Source organism: Chiloscyllium plagiosum, chromosome 24 (genome assembly GCF_004010195.1).
Source record: "Chiloscyllium plagiosum isolate BGI_BamShark_2017 chromosome 24, ASM401019v2, whole genome shotgun sequence".
NCBI classification, from domain to species: domain Eukaryota; kingdom Metazoa; phylum Chordata; class Chondrichthyes; order Orectolobiformes; family Hemiscylliidae; genus Chiloscyllium; species Chiloscyllium plagiosum.
In genome coordinates, this window is record NC_057733.1 from 18,256,829 (window position 1) to 18,270,837 (window position 14,009).

A 14,009-nucleotide genomic window follows, 5' to 3' on the forward strand; every position below is an offset into this window, starting at 1 on the left:
TCTGTCTGGTCTGGGCTCGGACTGCATGCTACACTCGGCTCCTGTGGCACCTGTCTCCCAGGCTGGCCTGGGCTCGGACTGGATCCCAATCTGGGCTCCGGCCCGTGACTTGCGTACGTGAATAGAAAAGCTATAGAGCGATGTGGGCCAAATGCTGACTAATGGGACTAGTCAGATTGGAATGTCTGGTTGATGCAGATGTGTTGGATGGAAGGATCTGTTCCCATGCTTTATGAATCAATTACCAAATGTTTGAGCAACAAAGTAATTTTAAGAAACATCTAAAAGCAGGAACATGTGCCAGAGGAGTGGAGAGGTGTAAAGATAGGTGTTCCAGAGGCTAGGACTTTGACTGCTGCAAGCAAGATTGGAAGCGGTGGAGCAATTAAAATTGGAAATGGACTAGATTTAGAGCATTGCAGATGTCGTGAAGGGGTGTGGAGATTGATTCTTGTTAACTCTTCGTCCCATGTTCACCAAATTTGAGCCTGAGACCCTTACACAATGAGTTAATTTGTTCCTGCCTGTTAATTAAACCATACTTTTCATTGGGTTTCCATTTCAGTGTATTTGGTTCCACCATCTGCGTGAAATATCTCACAAAGCACATGGAACAAATGAAAATTGTAATCATGGGAGTGTCATTTGACAAAGTGCTGGTGAGATTATCTCCCTGGTTAAAGCACCATGGATGCTGCTAACTGTGGAGTAGGGCATAAAGTGAAGAAGGAAACTACCTGCAGTTGGCATTCCACTTTCTTTTAGAAGCTATTTGCCAAATACTGAGTTCCTCCACTCCTTCCCTGTATCTCACAGTCTGGAGGATTGCAAATTACCTTCTCCAGAGCTGAGCAATTCCATGACCAAAAGTTCATATCTGAATTCTGCAGCCCTGCCACATTCAATTGTAAATACTGGTGGACAATTAAACAACTAACTGGAGTAGGAGACTCCACAAATATCCCCAACCTCAATGATGGGGGAGGCCAGTACATCAGTGCAGAAGACCAAGACTGAAGCATTTGTATTCACCTTTACCCAGAAGTACTGAATGGTCAATCTGCCTTGGCCCCAGCATCATAGATATACCAGTCTTCATTGAATTTGATATTTCACTGAATATTAGTGAAATATACACGACACCTGTAGTCCCTGGTCTCTGGTCACTACAAAGGCCATGTGCCTGACAATATTCCTGATGAAGGGCTTTTGCCTGAAATGTCAATTTTCCTGCTCAGATGCTGCCTGACCTGCTGTGCTTTTCCAGCACCACACTCTTGACTCTAATCTCCAGCATCTGCAGTCCTCACTTTTGCCTAATATTCCTGCAATACTAACTCTGCTACCTAGACGATAAGAGCAGGAAGCCACACACCGCCCTGACTTTGAATTATATTGCCAATCCTTCCCTGTCACTGGATGAAAGTCTGGTGTTTCCTCCCAGAATAACAGTGTGGGTATACCTACACTACATAGAGTGCAGTTCTACAAGGAGGTAGCTCACTATTACATTCACAGCAGCACTAGGAGATGAGCAATGAATGCTGGCCTTGCATGTGATGCCTACATTAGAAGCAGTTCAGAGAAGGTTCACCAAACTAAAATACCTAGCATGTATAAGCTGGTTTGAGAGGACAGGTTGACAAGCCTAGTGTAGAACAGTAAGGTAACTCGATTTAAAGCATTTAAGGTCCTGAGGGGTCTTGACAAGATAGATGTGGAGAGGACGTCTCTTACGAGAGAACCTATAATCCTGGGTGACTGTTTGTTTAAAATAAGGGGCCACTTATTTAAGACTGCGATATAATAAAAAATAGCTTTTTCTCCTCAGTCAAGAGTCTTGGGAGCTCTCTTCCCAAAAGGGTGTGTTCTGGAATTTTTTTAAAGCCAGGTGTAGCAAGATTCATGATGGGCAAAGTGGCAATGCTGCTTCTAAACTTTCATCGACTTCTGAAAGCAACTTGGGTAGAACCCTCGGAGAAACCTTGGAGTGTGGCCATACAGCTTAGAGTGAGCGTTGTACGGGGTTGAAAGGTTATTGCAGGAACCAGGAATGTGGAGTGGTCAGGTCAGCCCTGATCCTGTGGAAGAGCAGTGTAGGCTGAAGGGGCCAAGAGACAGACCGCTGCTTCTAATTTGCATGTTCATATCAAATAATTTTCTAAAATGTAGCTCGGAAACATGAAATATTTTTGCCTTTTGCTGCAATAGTTACATTAATACTACTAAGGTCTACCTCTGTCCTGCCGATACATTTTCAGGTGAGCGTCTTTTCCCCTTGATAAAAACCCAACACCCTTGCATGGCGGGAAAAATCACTGGAATGCTGCTGGAGTTGGATAATGCGGAACTGCTACGGTATTTGGAGTGCTCGGATTCCCTTCGGTCAAAGGTAACATTAAAATGGAGTATAAAACCAGGAATTGCTGGAAAATCCTCAGTAGGTCTGACAGCACCTATGGAGAGAAAACAGAGTTAATGTTTCTGGTCCCGTGACTCCTCATCAGAACTGATTGTCTCACAGATTTTAAAATGGAATAGATCAGAATGGAAGGGGTGGAACCTCCTGTGGGTACGATTTCAGTTCTTTGCAAATAATCTACAAATCAAGAAAGGGCTAGTGTTAAAAAAGACTAAATATTTAATTTATCACCATGACATCTTAAGTGACGTCATATGAAATAATTGGGTTTGCACATTTTAAAATACTACTCAGAATTAAGATATAGCAAAGTAAATCAATGAGTGAACTGAATATGGGAAGGAAAATGATTAGTTCAAAAATTAGTGGTTTCCTTTTTGTTTTTACCATTGCTTATCTGAACTCAAATGGCTGCACTGATTTTTCTAATTTAAAATCAAATGACTTGTTACATCTACCACTGAAAATAATTCCACAGGCCAGTTAGTGTGTGTTGGGGGTCCCCCTTGCTGCCTCCGCGTGGTGGAGGTGGTGGCGGTCCTGCTGTTGCCTTTTTTAAAATTGCCCATGGGATATGGGTGTTGCTGGCCAGGCCAACACTCATTGCTCATCCCTAATTTCCCAGAGGGCAGTCAAGAGTCACCACACACTGCTTTGCATCTTGAGTCACATGTAGGCCAGACCAGGTAAGGACAACAGATTTCCTTCCCTAAAGAACATTTAGTGACCCAGATAGGACTTTAAGGCCATCGTCATTAGTTACGTGGTCACCGTTGGACTGTTTTTATTGAATGTAAATTTCACTATTTGTCATGGAGGGATTCAAACCCATGGCGCCTCAACATTAGCCTGGAGTTCTAGGTTACTCATCCAGTGACATGACCATTGTGCCCCTTCCCTCTGCCCTTCACATGGTGATCCTGCTGCTTTTCGGTTTCAAGATGGTTTTTTGATGTAAACTGAAGATTTATCTGTTCTGGATATATCAGTTGCTGAGTTGAATTTTTTTTTAAAAAACGCTGCTGCCTGTGTCACCTGGACAGTCAAAATCAGCACACCGGTTTCAACACATGCAATCTGGAGAGAGACAGGAAGACAAACCAGCTTGAGTCCTTTCAGGATTTAAGTTGCTTGTCCTTTTCTATAGATAAAGCAGTTCCTTAAAATACATAGAAAGCTAATAATCATATGATCTGCCAGAACTGCCCCATGATTCAGCGAAGGTAATGGCAAGTGTATTCCAATTGCCTTATGTATGTGGTGAGGTCAAATTTGAGCACATTCTACTGTCCCCAAAGTCTCATTGTCCGAGTAAATATTAGTTTATCTCTGACTCATTGACTACGCCAAAATGCTGTGCTGATGGAATAGGAGTAGACTCCTCATTCTCGCTCAAGGCGGCTGTTCTTAGTGTAGCTGTTCAGGCAGGTAGTCTCCTCCTTTTGAAGTGTTTACAACATAAAAAGTATAGTGGTGTAATGTGTAGCCATCTCTGACTGAGAGTTCAAATTACTAAAACACGGCTTTGGCATTTTTATTGAAAAAGATATCAATTAGGAATTTTTAACCAGTAAATTTCAAAATCATTTTTTGACATAAAGCATTATTTCATAACCAGATAATCTTGACTTTATCAAAAGTAAATGATGGGAGGCCAGAAGCAGGTAGAAATAGTCAAGTCTAGAGCTAACAAAGGCATGGATGAAGGTTTCAGTAGCAAGGAGAGACTGAGATGCCGGTGTATTCCGGGCATGGCACAGATATGTGACCAGAAACTTCTTCCATCGGCAGATTCGACACCGAGGCTCTGTGCACTCTGGTTCAATCTTAGCCAGAGATTGAGATGGACTAAGAATCATAGAATCCTTACAGTGTGGATGCAGGCCATTCGGCCCATCGAGTCCGCACCGACCCTCCCATACTACATCCCACCCATACCCATTCTCCCCTATCCCATCCCTGCATTTTCCCATGACTGTGCCTCCTAGAGCAGACATCCCTGGACACCTATGGGCAATTTAGTATGGCTAATCCACCTATCCTGCACATCTCTAGACTTAGTTGCTGGGCAACAGATTTTGTGGCAGAGACCAAAGTCAATCTCTCTGCTTTCCAAAATTTAGTTGCAGAACATTTCTCTTGGTCCAGTGCCAGGTATTGGTAATTTATATTGATGGAATTGGACTATATATAGATTAATACAAGTCTTGTTCCCCACTCCTCCTAACTGCATTCACCAGCTTGACACCAAAATCATCAGATTTTAGGGTTTTATGCAGATTCATGCCATGGCCATTGCACTTTTAGATGGTGGAATCACAGCCATGCTACCTGTGGGTTATTTATAAAGAATTCTTGTTAGTCAACTGAAACGATGATCTCTGTTACTGAAGCTAAGTAAATTAAGAATTCACATTATTGGCCTAAGTCATGTGGAGACTTCTGTTTAATCTGATTAATAATTTAAAGATAGGATTAAAATATCTCTAAGGCCATGTTCTTTTCCTGTCTAGTTTACCATCTTTCTGGTCTTAGGTTGATGAAGCTGTGGTGGTTTTGCAGAGACATCAGGCTCAGAAAGACTTCCTTCAGAAAGCAAATTTGGCTACAGCTACCTCGAAACAGAAGAAATGAGTTGGTGGGACAGCTGTTACAGTCAGAGTGCTGCAGCTTGCACCAAGGAACTGATGTGTGATTAATTTACTGCAAGGTCTCAGCTGCAAAGTGGATTCACACACCACTCTTGCATTTCCACAGTTTGCGGTGGTAGAAATCTGATGACTCGCAGGTGAATTTGGAAGCCAGTTGACGTTAATCAGATATGTAGCAAACAAAAACTGCCCACCGTCCAGCACTGGTGAGCGCTGAATTCTCAATCTCACTTGGAGAGGCCAGGTGTATAACTAAGGATGGAACTATCATGATATACTGGGAGATGTTTGAGACCGGAGTTAAGATACACTGTTGAAGCACAAAAAACACCGAGTCTAACCCTGCATTAAAACTGAAAGTGCTGGTACTGGATGTGATAAAATGAAAACTTGTACATTCCCCAGTACGGAAATTCTTCATTTTGACTAATTCACCTTTAAAAATGGGAATTTTTAATAGATGTATATATTTTTTTTGAAAGCCATAAGTAGAATCAGTTTTTTTTTTACTTTGACCTTTTGGCTGTGGCACCATCATTCCTCAGTACACAGCACCTTTTGTAAGTACAGTTTTAAGATTGTTTTATACTGTGAAATACATTTTAGTATTTGGAGTCATAAATCTTTGTCTGAGTCGTTGGAAGGTTTCCAAGCATGTTGATGGCATGTGTAGCTGCACAGCTTAGAGAGAACATTGATGGAAGTGATTTTCCATGAATTTGGCCAATTAGTAGCTAGTATTTGGCCATGCCATCCAATTAAGGATGGTGGGCAGACTTGCAAATATGCAGCTATTTTCTCACAACAGAAAGAGGGGCAGCAGGTTCCCTCCCTCCCTGTCTTTTAAAAAAAAAAAAATTGTAATAGCCAATTTGGCTAGACATGTTTGATTACCTCTGACTCAGATAAAAACTGCAGAGTCTCAGGGATGGGAAATGCCCAGAATATTCAGTGCCAGTATAAGTCAGAGCAACTTTGTTCCTTTCCAGGTTTCCTTTATTGCAAAGTCATTCCATTTAGAACTTGCGTCCATCAGTTACACAGTTGTCAGCCTCCAGTCTGATTGCTGCGGATGTTTTGATTTACTACTTTTTTGGTTAACAAACTGATGAAAAACCCATATAATTGTGTCATCGAATTGAACTGAGCTCCATGGTTCTGAGGTACTCGGGCTGAATTTTCCCAGAATGTAAGCAGGGCAGTGTCCCTTGATTATTTGTTTGACCAATTGTTGGGATGCTGGGCCTATCAAACACTAAATGTTTATGATTACAGTTTGTTAAACAAAGATGCCCAGAGCATGATGTGAATGCTTTGTACTGGTGTTTGTGACATGCTAATGAATTATTCTGAATACTTGACCCAATTTTTCTGCTAAATGGAGACCTCAGCAGCTGTACTCAATGATAGCAGAGGCACGGAAATATTTTTCGCAAGGTGTGTGTTTTATTGTCAGTCATATATTTGTACCCAATGCTGCCTCTTTGTGTTTATATGAAGTGTGATTTATTTTTAAATAAAATATGTATTTGTATGTGAGTTCATCCTCGTGGGCTGTGATTGATTCAAATAAAACATTTTGCAGTCTCAGGGTATGGGCCATACCTGGCAAAGCCTACATTTATGCCCATTCTGTAGATGGTGCCTACTGTAGCCGCAGTACTCCAGTGATGGAGGGATTGGATGGTTACATTGGTGAATATTGCCCTAATCTGAGTACTGGTTTGATCTGAAGAGTGTTGAGATTTTTGGGTTGTTGCATCATCCAGGCAAGTGGAGAGTATTCCATCACGATTCTATTATGCCTTGTGAAAGGGTTTTTTTTTTGGGAGTTGTTGGCCATGAGATGAACCATTCACCACAGATTCTGATTCTAACCTACTCTTGCAACTTTATTTATATAGCTGGTCAAGGGTGTAGGTTTGCTCGCTGATATCCAGACGTTTCCTAGAGGCCTGGCACTCCAACCACAACGCCATAAACAAACACACAGATCTAGATACCATCTATCAACCCCTCAGAAAATGAACAGGAAATGACATCACCACAAACCCCAGGTACCCCATCCAGGATAAACATATAAATAGAAAGCAGGAGACAACAGCTTCGCTTCACTTGGAGGTCGCCACTGATGATGTTACCTAGCCAGGTAATGAAACGTCTGGATTTCAAACCTACAGCTCAGCGAGCAAACCTACACCCTAAACCTCAACCTGAGCTACAAACCTTGCAAAGCTGGTCTAATTAGGCTTCTGATCCATAATGATCCTCAGGTTGTTGTCAATAGGCATTTTCACATTAGTAATGCCATCAAATGTTGTTTGACTCATGGTGCTGAACTGCAGGCTTAGACAATGTATAAATTGACTGTCACAACACAGGAACACCTCCATCTTCCATGACTTGCTTCATCAGGAAGAATATAAAGTTGAAAGGTGAGGTATATTAAGTTCTATAGCATTTGGGTGCATGTCACTCAAGTGCTGCTTGGTACATAAAAGAATAAATTAAGAAAAGATGAGAAAGGTAGCTCAAAATAGTTGGTTTGTTAATGTTTTGATGTTTTTCCTGTTGAATAAGTGTTGCTACACAATGAAGTCTTATCACAGGACACACGCTGCTACTTCTGGTGCTTATGTCACTGTAATACTTAGCCAAAACTGCTGTGCTTTCAGAAGTGATCCTTGGTTTCTCTATTGCTAATTTGGCTTCCAAATACTTTTTCAATGTGAAAATGCCCTTCAGGCAAATTGATTTCATTCTTACAAAATACCAGAATAGTACTGCATCTACATGTCTCTCGGTGACCTGATCTAAACAACACTTTCTAATAATTTATTGTAGCTGTTCATTACCCTTTCTGTGAAGACTTCTATATGTTCCCTACATTTTGACTGTCCCAGCCCTGAACCAGAGTCTTCTGTTGACCTTTGCTTTGAGAATTTACTCACTTAACCATCTTATACAGCTTGATATGGTCTGGTATATTTTATTTTGGATCTATGTAGTGGTGTATAACAAGTTTTTTTTTTATTCACATTCAGTTCGTGCTCCCAGCTCTGACTTCCACTTCCTTCTACTGTTTGTTTATTTTCTCTAAGGAAATAAATCTGTAACTTTAGCCCTTCGACCTAGAAAAGAGGCTTTGCAGAGCAACCTGTATGTAGTTTTCAATTCTTGTGTGTTTGGTTGGTATCAGCACTGATTATAATCACAAAATTAAATACAGTAAACGTGAACATGACATCCAGGTGGATCTGTAATAGCTTTTTTCTAGGTCAAAGCACTACACTTTCTATGATCTATCTGCTTTCAAGATGTTTACCCCATGCTTTTGCTCCCACTCTTAGTCCCCAGAGCCTTCCTACTGTCTCTACCCCTGCCCTCAGTCCATATTCAACAACCCTCCAGCACAGCCCCTCAAACAACATGCAGTTAGTTGTGTCCGTATGGACCTACATCTCCCACCAGGTGGATCCAGGTCAATTGAAAACTTCACCGAGTGAATGCAATTTTTACATGGTCTGTATTTACAATTTCTGTCATTCAGATTAAATTGCATTTCTATGGTTTTACATTTATTGGTACACAATTTCTACTTAATACCTGAAAACTGTTTTCTGCCAAGCAACAACCTGAAATAACAATCATAGAAAACACTCGAGAAACAGCAGGTCTGGCAGCATCTCGGGAGAGAAACAGAGTTAAGATTTTGCCCTTGGGTATGACTTCAGATCTGCAAGAAGTTGGAAAATGGAGGTTTTGATTTTTTTTTTTAGGCAGAAGCAGTATAGGGGCAATAGATGGTGTAGAGGCCTGATGCAAAAGACAAAGCCTTCCAATAGGTTTGAGAGTGAAATAGAGATGTAAAACATTTGTAAATTAAGCTGTGAAAAGGTGAAACTGGGTCCTTTTGGCTGAAAGCAAGTATACAAGATACAAACAAGAGAGGCCTGTAGGGCTGGGAAGGGGGAATCCAAGACAAAATGGAGGTTAGATGTCATGATGCCAGGCTGTGAAGCTGTGGAATTGAGTGTTGAGGTCTCTAGGCTGTAAAATGCCCAAGTAAAAAATAGAGGTCATGTTCCTCGAGCCTATGATGGAACATTGCAGTAGATCCTGGATAAAAATGTTAGCATGAGAGCGATGTGGCTTGCTTGAAATGGCCACACATCTGGAAGGTCATTCCAATTTTAATAGACAGAGTGAAGGTGTTCCGCAGCATAGTCACCCAGATTGTTTGTTCCCAGTGTAAAGGAGAGTTGAAATATTAACGAGTAAACTGTTATTTTATGTTTAGCAATTTATTTCACAATTTATTTCTGCTACAAATACAGATTTTTGATTAGCACATTGCATCTTTGCAAGGAGAAATTGTCACAGGAACCTAACTCTGGCTGTAACATTGATTCCTATTGGAAACCAAGGTTCATGATGTTCAGGTAATCATCCGCAACTTTGTGAGGACTTATTGTAGTTTATTTGAAATTGACTTATGCATTTTGTCCAGTTGAGGCGAGCGTGCACTCATGTATCAGGTTGCAATGAATGAGAGGTGATCCCATTGAAACCTACTTAAAGGCATAGACTGGGGAGATGCAGGTAGGATGTTTCCCAGGTTGGGGAATCCCGAACCGGGGTGTTGGAGAGTATGGAACCAGGGAATTAACAACTTCAAGATATGGACTCAGATGACAAATTCTTTCAGGCAGAGGGTTATGAATCTTTGAAACATTATTCAGAAGTTGTATGGATGTGCAATTAATGCATACATTGTGGATTTTTGGATACTAAGGGAGATGGTATGGAGGTAGTTTCACTTTTTCCACACTGTCATTGATGTGCAGCTAAGATAGATTACTTACAGTGTGGAAACAGGCCCTTCGGCCCAACAAGTCCACACCGACCCGCCGAAGCGTAACCCACCCATACGCCTACATTTACCCCTTACCTAACACTACGGGCAATTTAGCATGGCCAATTTACCTGACCTGCACGTCTTTGGACTGTGGGAGGAAACCGGAGCACCCGGAGGAAACCCACGCAGACACGGGGAGAACGTGCAAACTCCACACAGTCAGTCGCCTGAGGCGGGAATTGAACCTGGGTCTCAGGCGCTGTGAGGCAGCAGTGCTAACCACTGTGCCACTGTGCCGCCCACTTATTGAACAGTGGAGCAGACTCTAGTGTTTTGGCCTTCTCCTGCTTGTATTCCTTATGTTCTTCTGTCATACCCTTAAAAGATAATCAAAATGAATTGATGAACCAATTGATAAAAACCTGACCGGTTATAGATGGTGGAATCTCAGTATTATTAGCAGCTTGGTGACTATAAACCACTCCCTGGAATGATTTATTCAGGATATTACTAACACATGTCACAGCCACCCATGGTATAAATCATTGTCCGAGCAGACAGACTAAGCAGAAAATGTTGGTTTATAGTCTTCAATTTGGTAAGACGCTTGCACCAAGTCCATTATTTATATTTAATCAGACATCAGTGCTCTTCAAGTTTCAATTGCATATTGTTCAATATATTTTGTTTTAAACTAAATATTAAAAAAAACAAATTCCCTTTTGTCGAATCTAATGGTATTAGTCTGTACATTGGTACACGGCAGAGTGTGTCAGTGTTGTGAGTGAAACCCACAGCACTGACTTTCCAGGTTGTTTCTACCATAAAGACTCAAACAAAGCCCAAAGTTACTTGTCTTCTGAGTTAAAACATTAATTAGATTGTATTACATTCTTTTGGAGATATTTAAAGGAAATTTTATAAATTAACAGAAAATGTAGAGAGAGTCAGATATTTTTAAATGGTAATAAACAAGGTTAGATGTTTCCAAAAGTAACAAAATTGAATATTTTTAATTGCTTCAAACTGCTCATTCCGTGTTGGGCCTGAGTGCAAGGATTCTGGATTGTACACACCCTTCCATCTCTTATATTCCCTTTTCCATCATTAAAAATCTACTCCAAGACAAGGGTTTATTTGAGAGTCTGAACACGATTACCTCATTTCTCAATTAGATTTTGTTTTCCCTAACTCCAGGGGCTTTCTTGCCGATTACTGGGACCAGTACCATTTTCTCTTTTCTGCAGTTGTTAGCAGAACCCAGTGCTCATAAATGAAGAAGTTAAAATGTCACTGCAGGTGTGGGAGAGATTTCTGAATCTTGGTCTCATCACATGGAGTCGATTAATTAGAATATAATCTATTTTTCATTAGCCCACAAGTTGCTGGAATGAACAGTGCTATGAGTTGGATTTTTTTCCCCACATCTTTTGCATCTTTCATTATTTGTTTGAAGTATGAATTAATATCCTAGCATCTTATGAATGTCACACCCAGCAGCCAGTTTCCTAATCAGTTAGCTAAACGGTGAAAGACCGAGGGCAAAGGAGGTAAATTAGGGTCAAATCAGTTATAGAAAGAGAAGTAAGGAAGGATTGAGCGAGAGATGGAGGTGCAGTTATAATATTGCTGGATTAGGAATCCTGAAGGCCAGCCTGATATTTAGGGATCAAGTCCCGTGGAAACTGTTGGAGTTTAAATTCAAGCAGTAAATATGAAGTTGAAAGCTAGTCTCAGTCATGGTGGCTATTGATGACAAATAACATTAATTGTTGCAAAACGTCATCTGCTTTTGCTTAATGAAGGAAATCTGCCAGGTTTGGCTGACACATGATCTACAGCAATGTAATTGACTCTTAGCACAATTAAGAATGGACAGAAAGTGTTGTCTTTGTCAGTAATGTACAAATCTGAGGAGAGAAAAAAAACTAGGAATAATTTACTACTGCAGGAGTGATACTTTGCTGTTTTATTCTCATTTTGGGCCCTACAATTTTAGTTTTAGATATTTTCCTAATCGACCTGTACAGGGATGTTGTTACATACTTTTGGAGGAGGTCGGACTTGAACCCGCGCCTCTTAGCTGAGGACCTAGGAACATTACCACTGCAGCACAATAGCCCAAAGTTTCAGTTTTATGTCAAAAGCATGACGTACATCACTGATCAGTTCTTTCCCAGTTTTAAATGCCTTTGTGAGATAATGGATATCAATGGCAACAATTTGTGATTTGCCTTGTTTGGCACAAACTCTGCTTTTTGTTTTATATACTGAAGTTATCAATTGGCTGAAATTATTACATCCATTTCTCGCTCTTGTGTATTCCTCCCAGAATTTTTCCAGTTATATGCTTTGTGGCACTTGCGGGCACTGGAAATTGAGAAGCTGGTCTACTCCACCCACACCCACCCTCTTACCTTCCTCTGGATCTACTTTACAAGAGATGGTGAAACTAAAATAGAAGCTTGCTATGAGCAATTTCAGCTTGTTGAATATTTTTGCTACTGAAAAATGAATGGAAATTTGAGAGAATTTGCTTTTGCACAGGGAAAGTTTGGAAAACATAAACGCTTAACCAAAAGAGACAGTTAAGTCTCTGAACTTTATCGATTTGTATTTCATCAGCTGATTGGAGATGGGATCCAGTCAGCTCAATTTGAAGTCCATGTCCTCCTGAAATATCCAGGGGAATAGCATTCGATCTTAGGCTGATTAATGGCAAGTATCATTAATGCCTTGTAAATACCAAGCAATGAGAAGGTCATCATTGGAGTTGTGCTTATTCAGGTAAGTGAACAATATTCCACTCCTGAGTTGTGCCCAGAGAAGATCATTGCTAACATTTAGAGTCTAGCTTGCTCTCTCCATGGATACTGTCTGACCTGCTGTAATTTTCAGCATTTTTTATTTTTCAGTACAGATTTCAGTATCTGCAGTAATTTGTTCCTAAGCGAAGATCATTGTTCCCTTGACACTCAATGGCATCATCATCACAGAATCCCCCAATATCTGTATTCTGGAGGCTATAAGGGCAAGTTGGGTTTTGGGAATTCTGCAGTGAATAATTTCACCCCCTGACACCCCAAAGTCTGACCATTATCTGCAAGGCAAAATTCAGGAGTGGAATATTGTTCACTTAACTGGATAAGCACAACGTGAACATTGGAAATGTTGACATCATTCAGGACAAATAGCCCATGTGAATAGCACCCTCTTTAGCATCTTTAAACATTCACTTCCTTCATTACCAGGGTACGGTGCATCAGGCTCCATTGTTTAAGATATGCTGTAGATGTTCACCTTCCCAACCCATTCTTCTGTTACCTAGAAGAACAAGGGCAACAGATATATGGGAACGCCGCTACCTCCAAGTTCCCCTCCAAGCCGCACACCATCCTTGCAACTATATCATCATTCTTTCACTGTCATTGGGTTACAATCCTCAAATTCCCTTCCTAACAGCACTATGGTGTCCCTATATAGCCCAAGGACTTCAGCAACTCAAGAAACCAGCTTACTATCACCTCCTGAAGGCCAATTAGGGACAAACAATAATTGCTGGCCCAAACAGCTGCAAGGAAATCCTGGCCTGAAGCTGGAGGGTTGGTAAAATGCTTTGGAAGATGCCAGGAGGAGATACTTTGAATTCCCATCATATTAGCAAGGGAAACCAATACCCACCATAGGGTAGCTAATTGTATATATTAATTGCCCAATTATTGGCCAACTTGTCCACTCCTGTGGCATTTGACCAACCCTTGCAGTGGTGACTTGCAGTCAGAAACTTTCAAGTAAACCCTACCATTCCTAATGGGATCCTGGCAGGGACTGTCTTTGATGGCTGTTCCATATGCCATCAAAAGGTCCCAGGTGCAATGGCTACCTTCCTGGCTATGGATTGGCTGCTATAAGGCTCACCCTTTACCAATCTCTGGGGCCTGGTGAAAGTAGAAGTAAGTCTTATCTTCGAAGATGACTCTGCATGCTCGTGTCCTCTCCTTGCTCCTGCTGCTTCAGCAGGGTCCAGCTGTAATGCTAACCACTGCCAGGATGCAATGCCATTGGCCCTCGAGTCAGG

At 41.1% G+C, this 14,009-nt stretch overlaps 1 protein-coding gene across 1 annotated transcript in view; it reads left to right on the forward strand.

Moving 5' to 3' along the window:
- Nucleotides 1-6,612, forward strand: part of LOC122562044 (E3 ubiquitin/ISG15 ligase TRIM25-like) — a 31,879-nt gene extending 25,267 nt beyond the window's left edge. The window contains exons 11-12 of the mRNA XM_043714494.1: nt 2,262-2,392; nt 4,958-6,612. Coding sequence (XP_043570429.1) covers nt 2,262-2,392; nt 4,958-5,056 — 230 coding nt within the window. The 3' untranslated portion in view covers nt 5,057-6,612. The remainder of the gene's footprint in view (nt 1-2,261; nt 2,393-4,957) is intronic.
- Nucleotides 6,613-14,009: the final 7,397 nt, after the last annotated feature.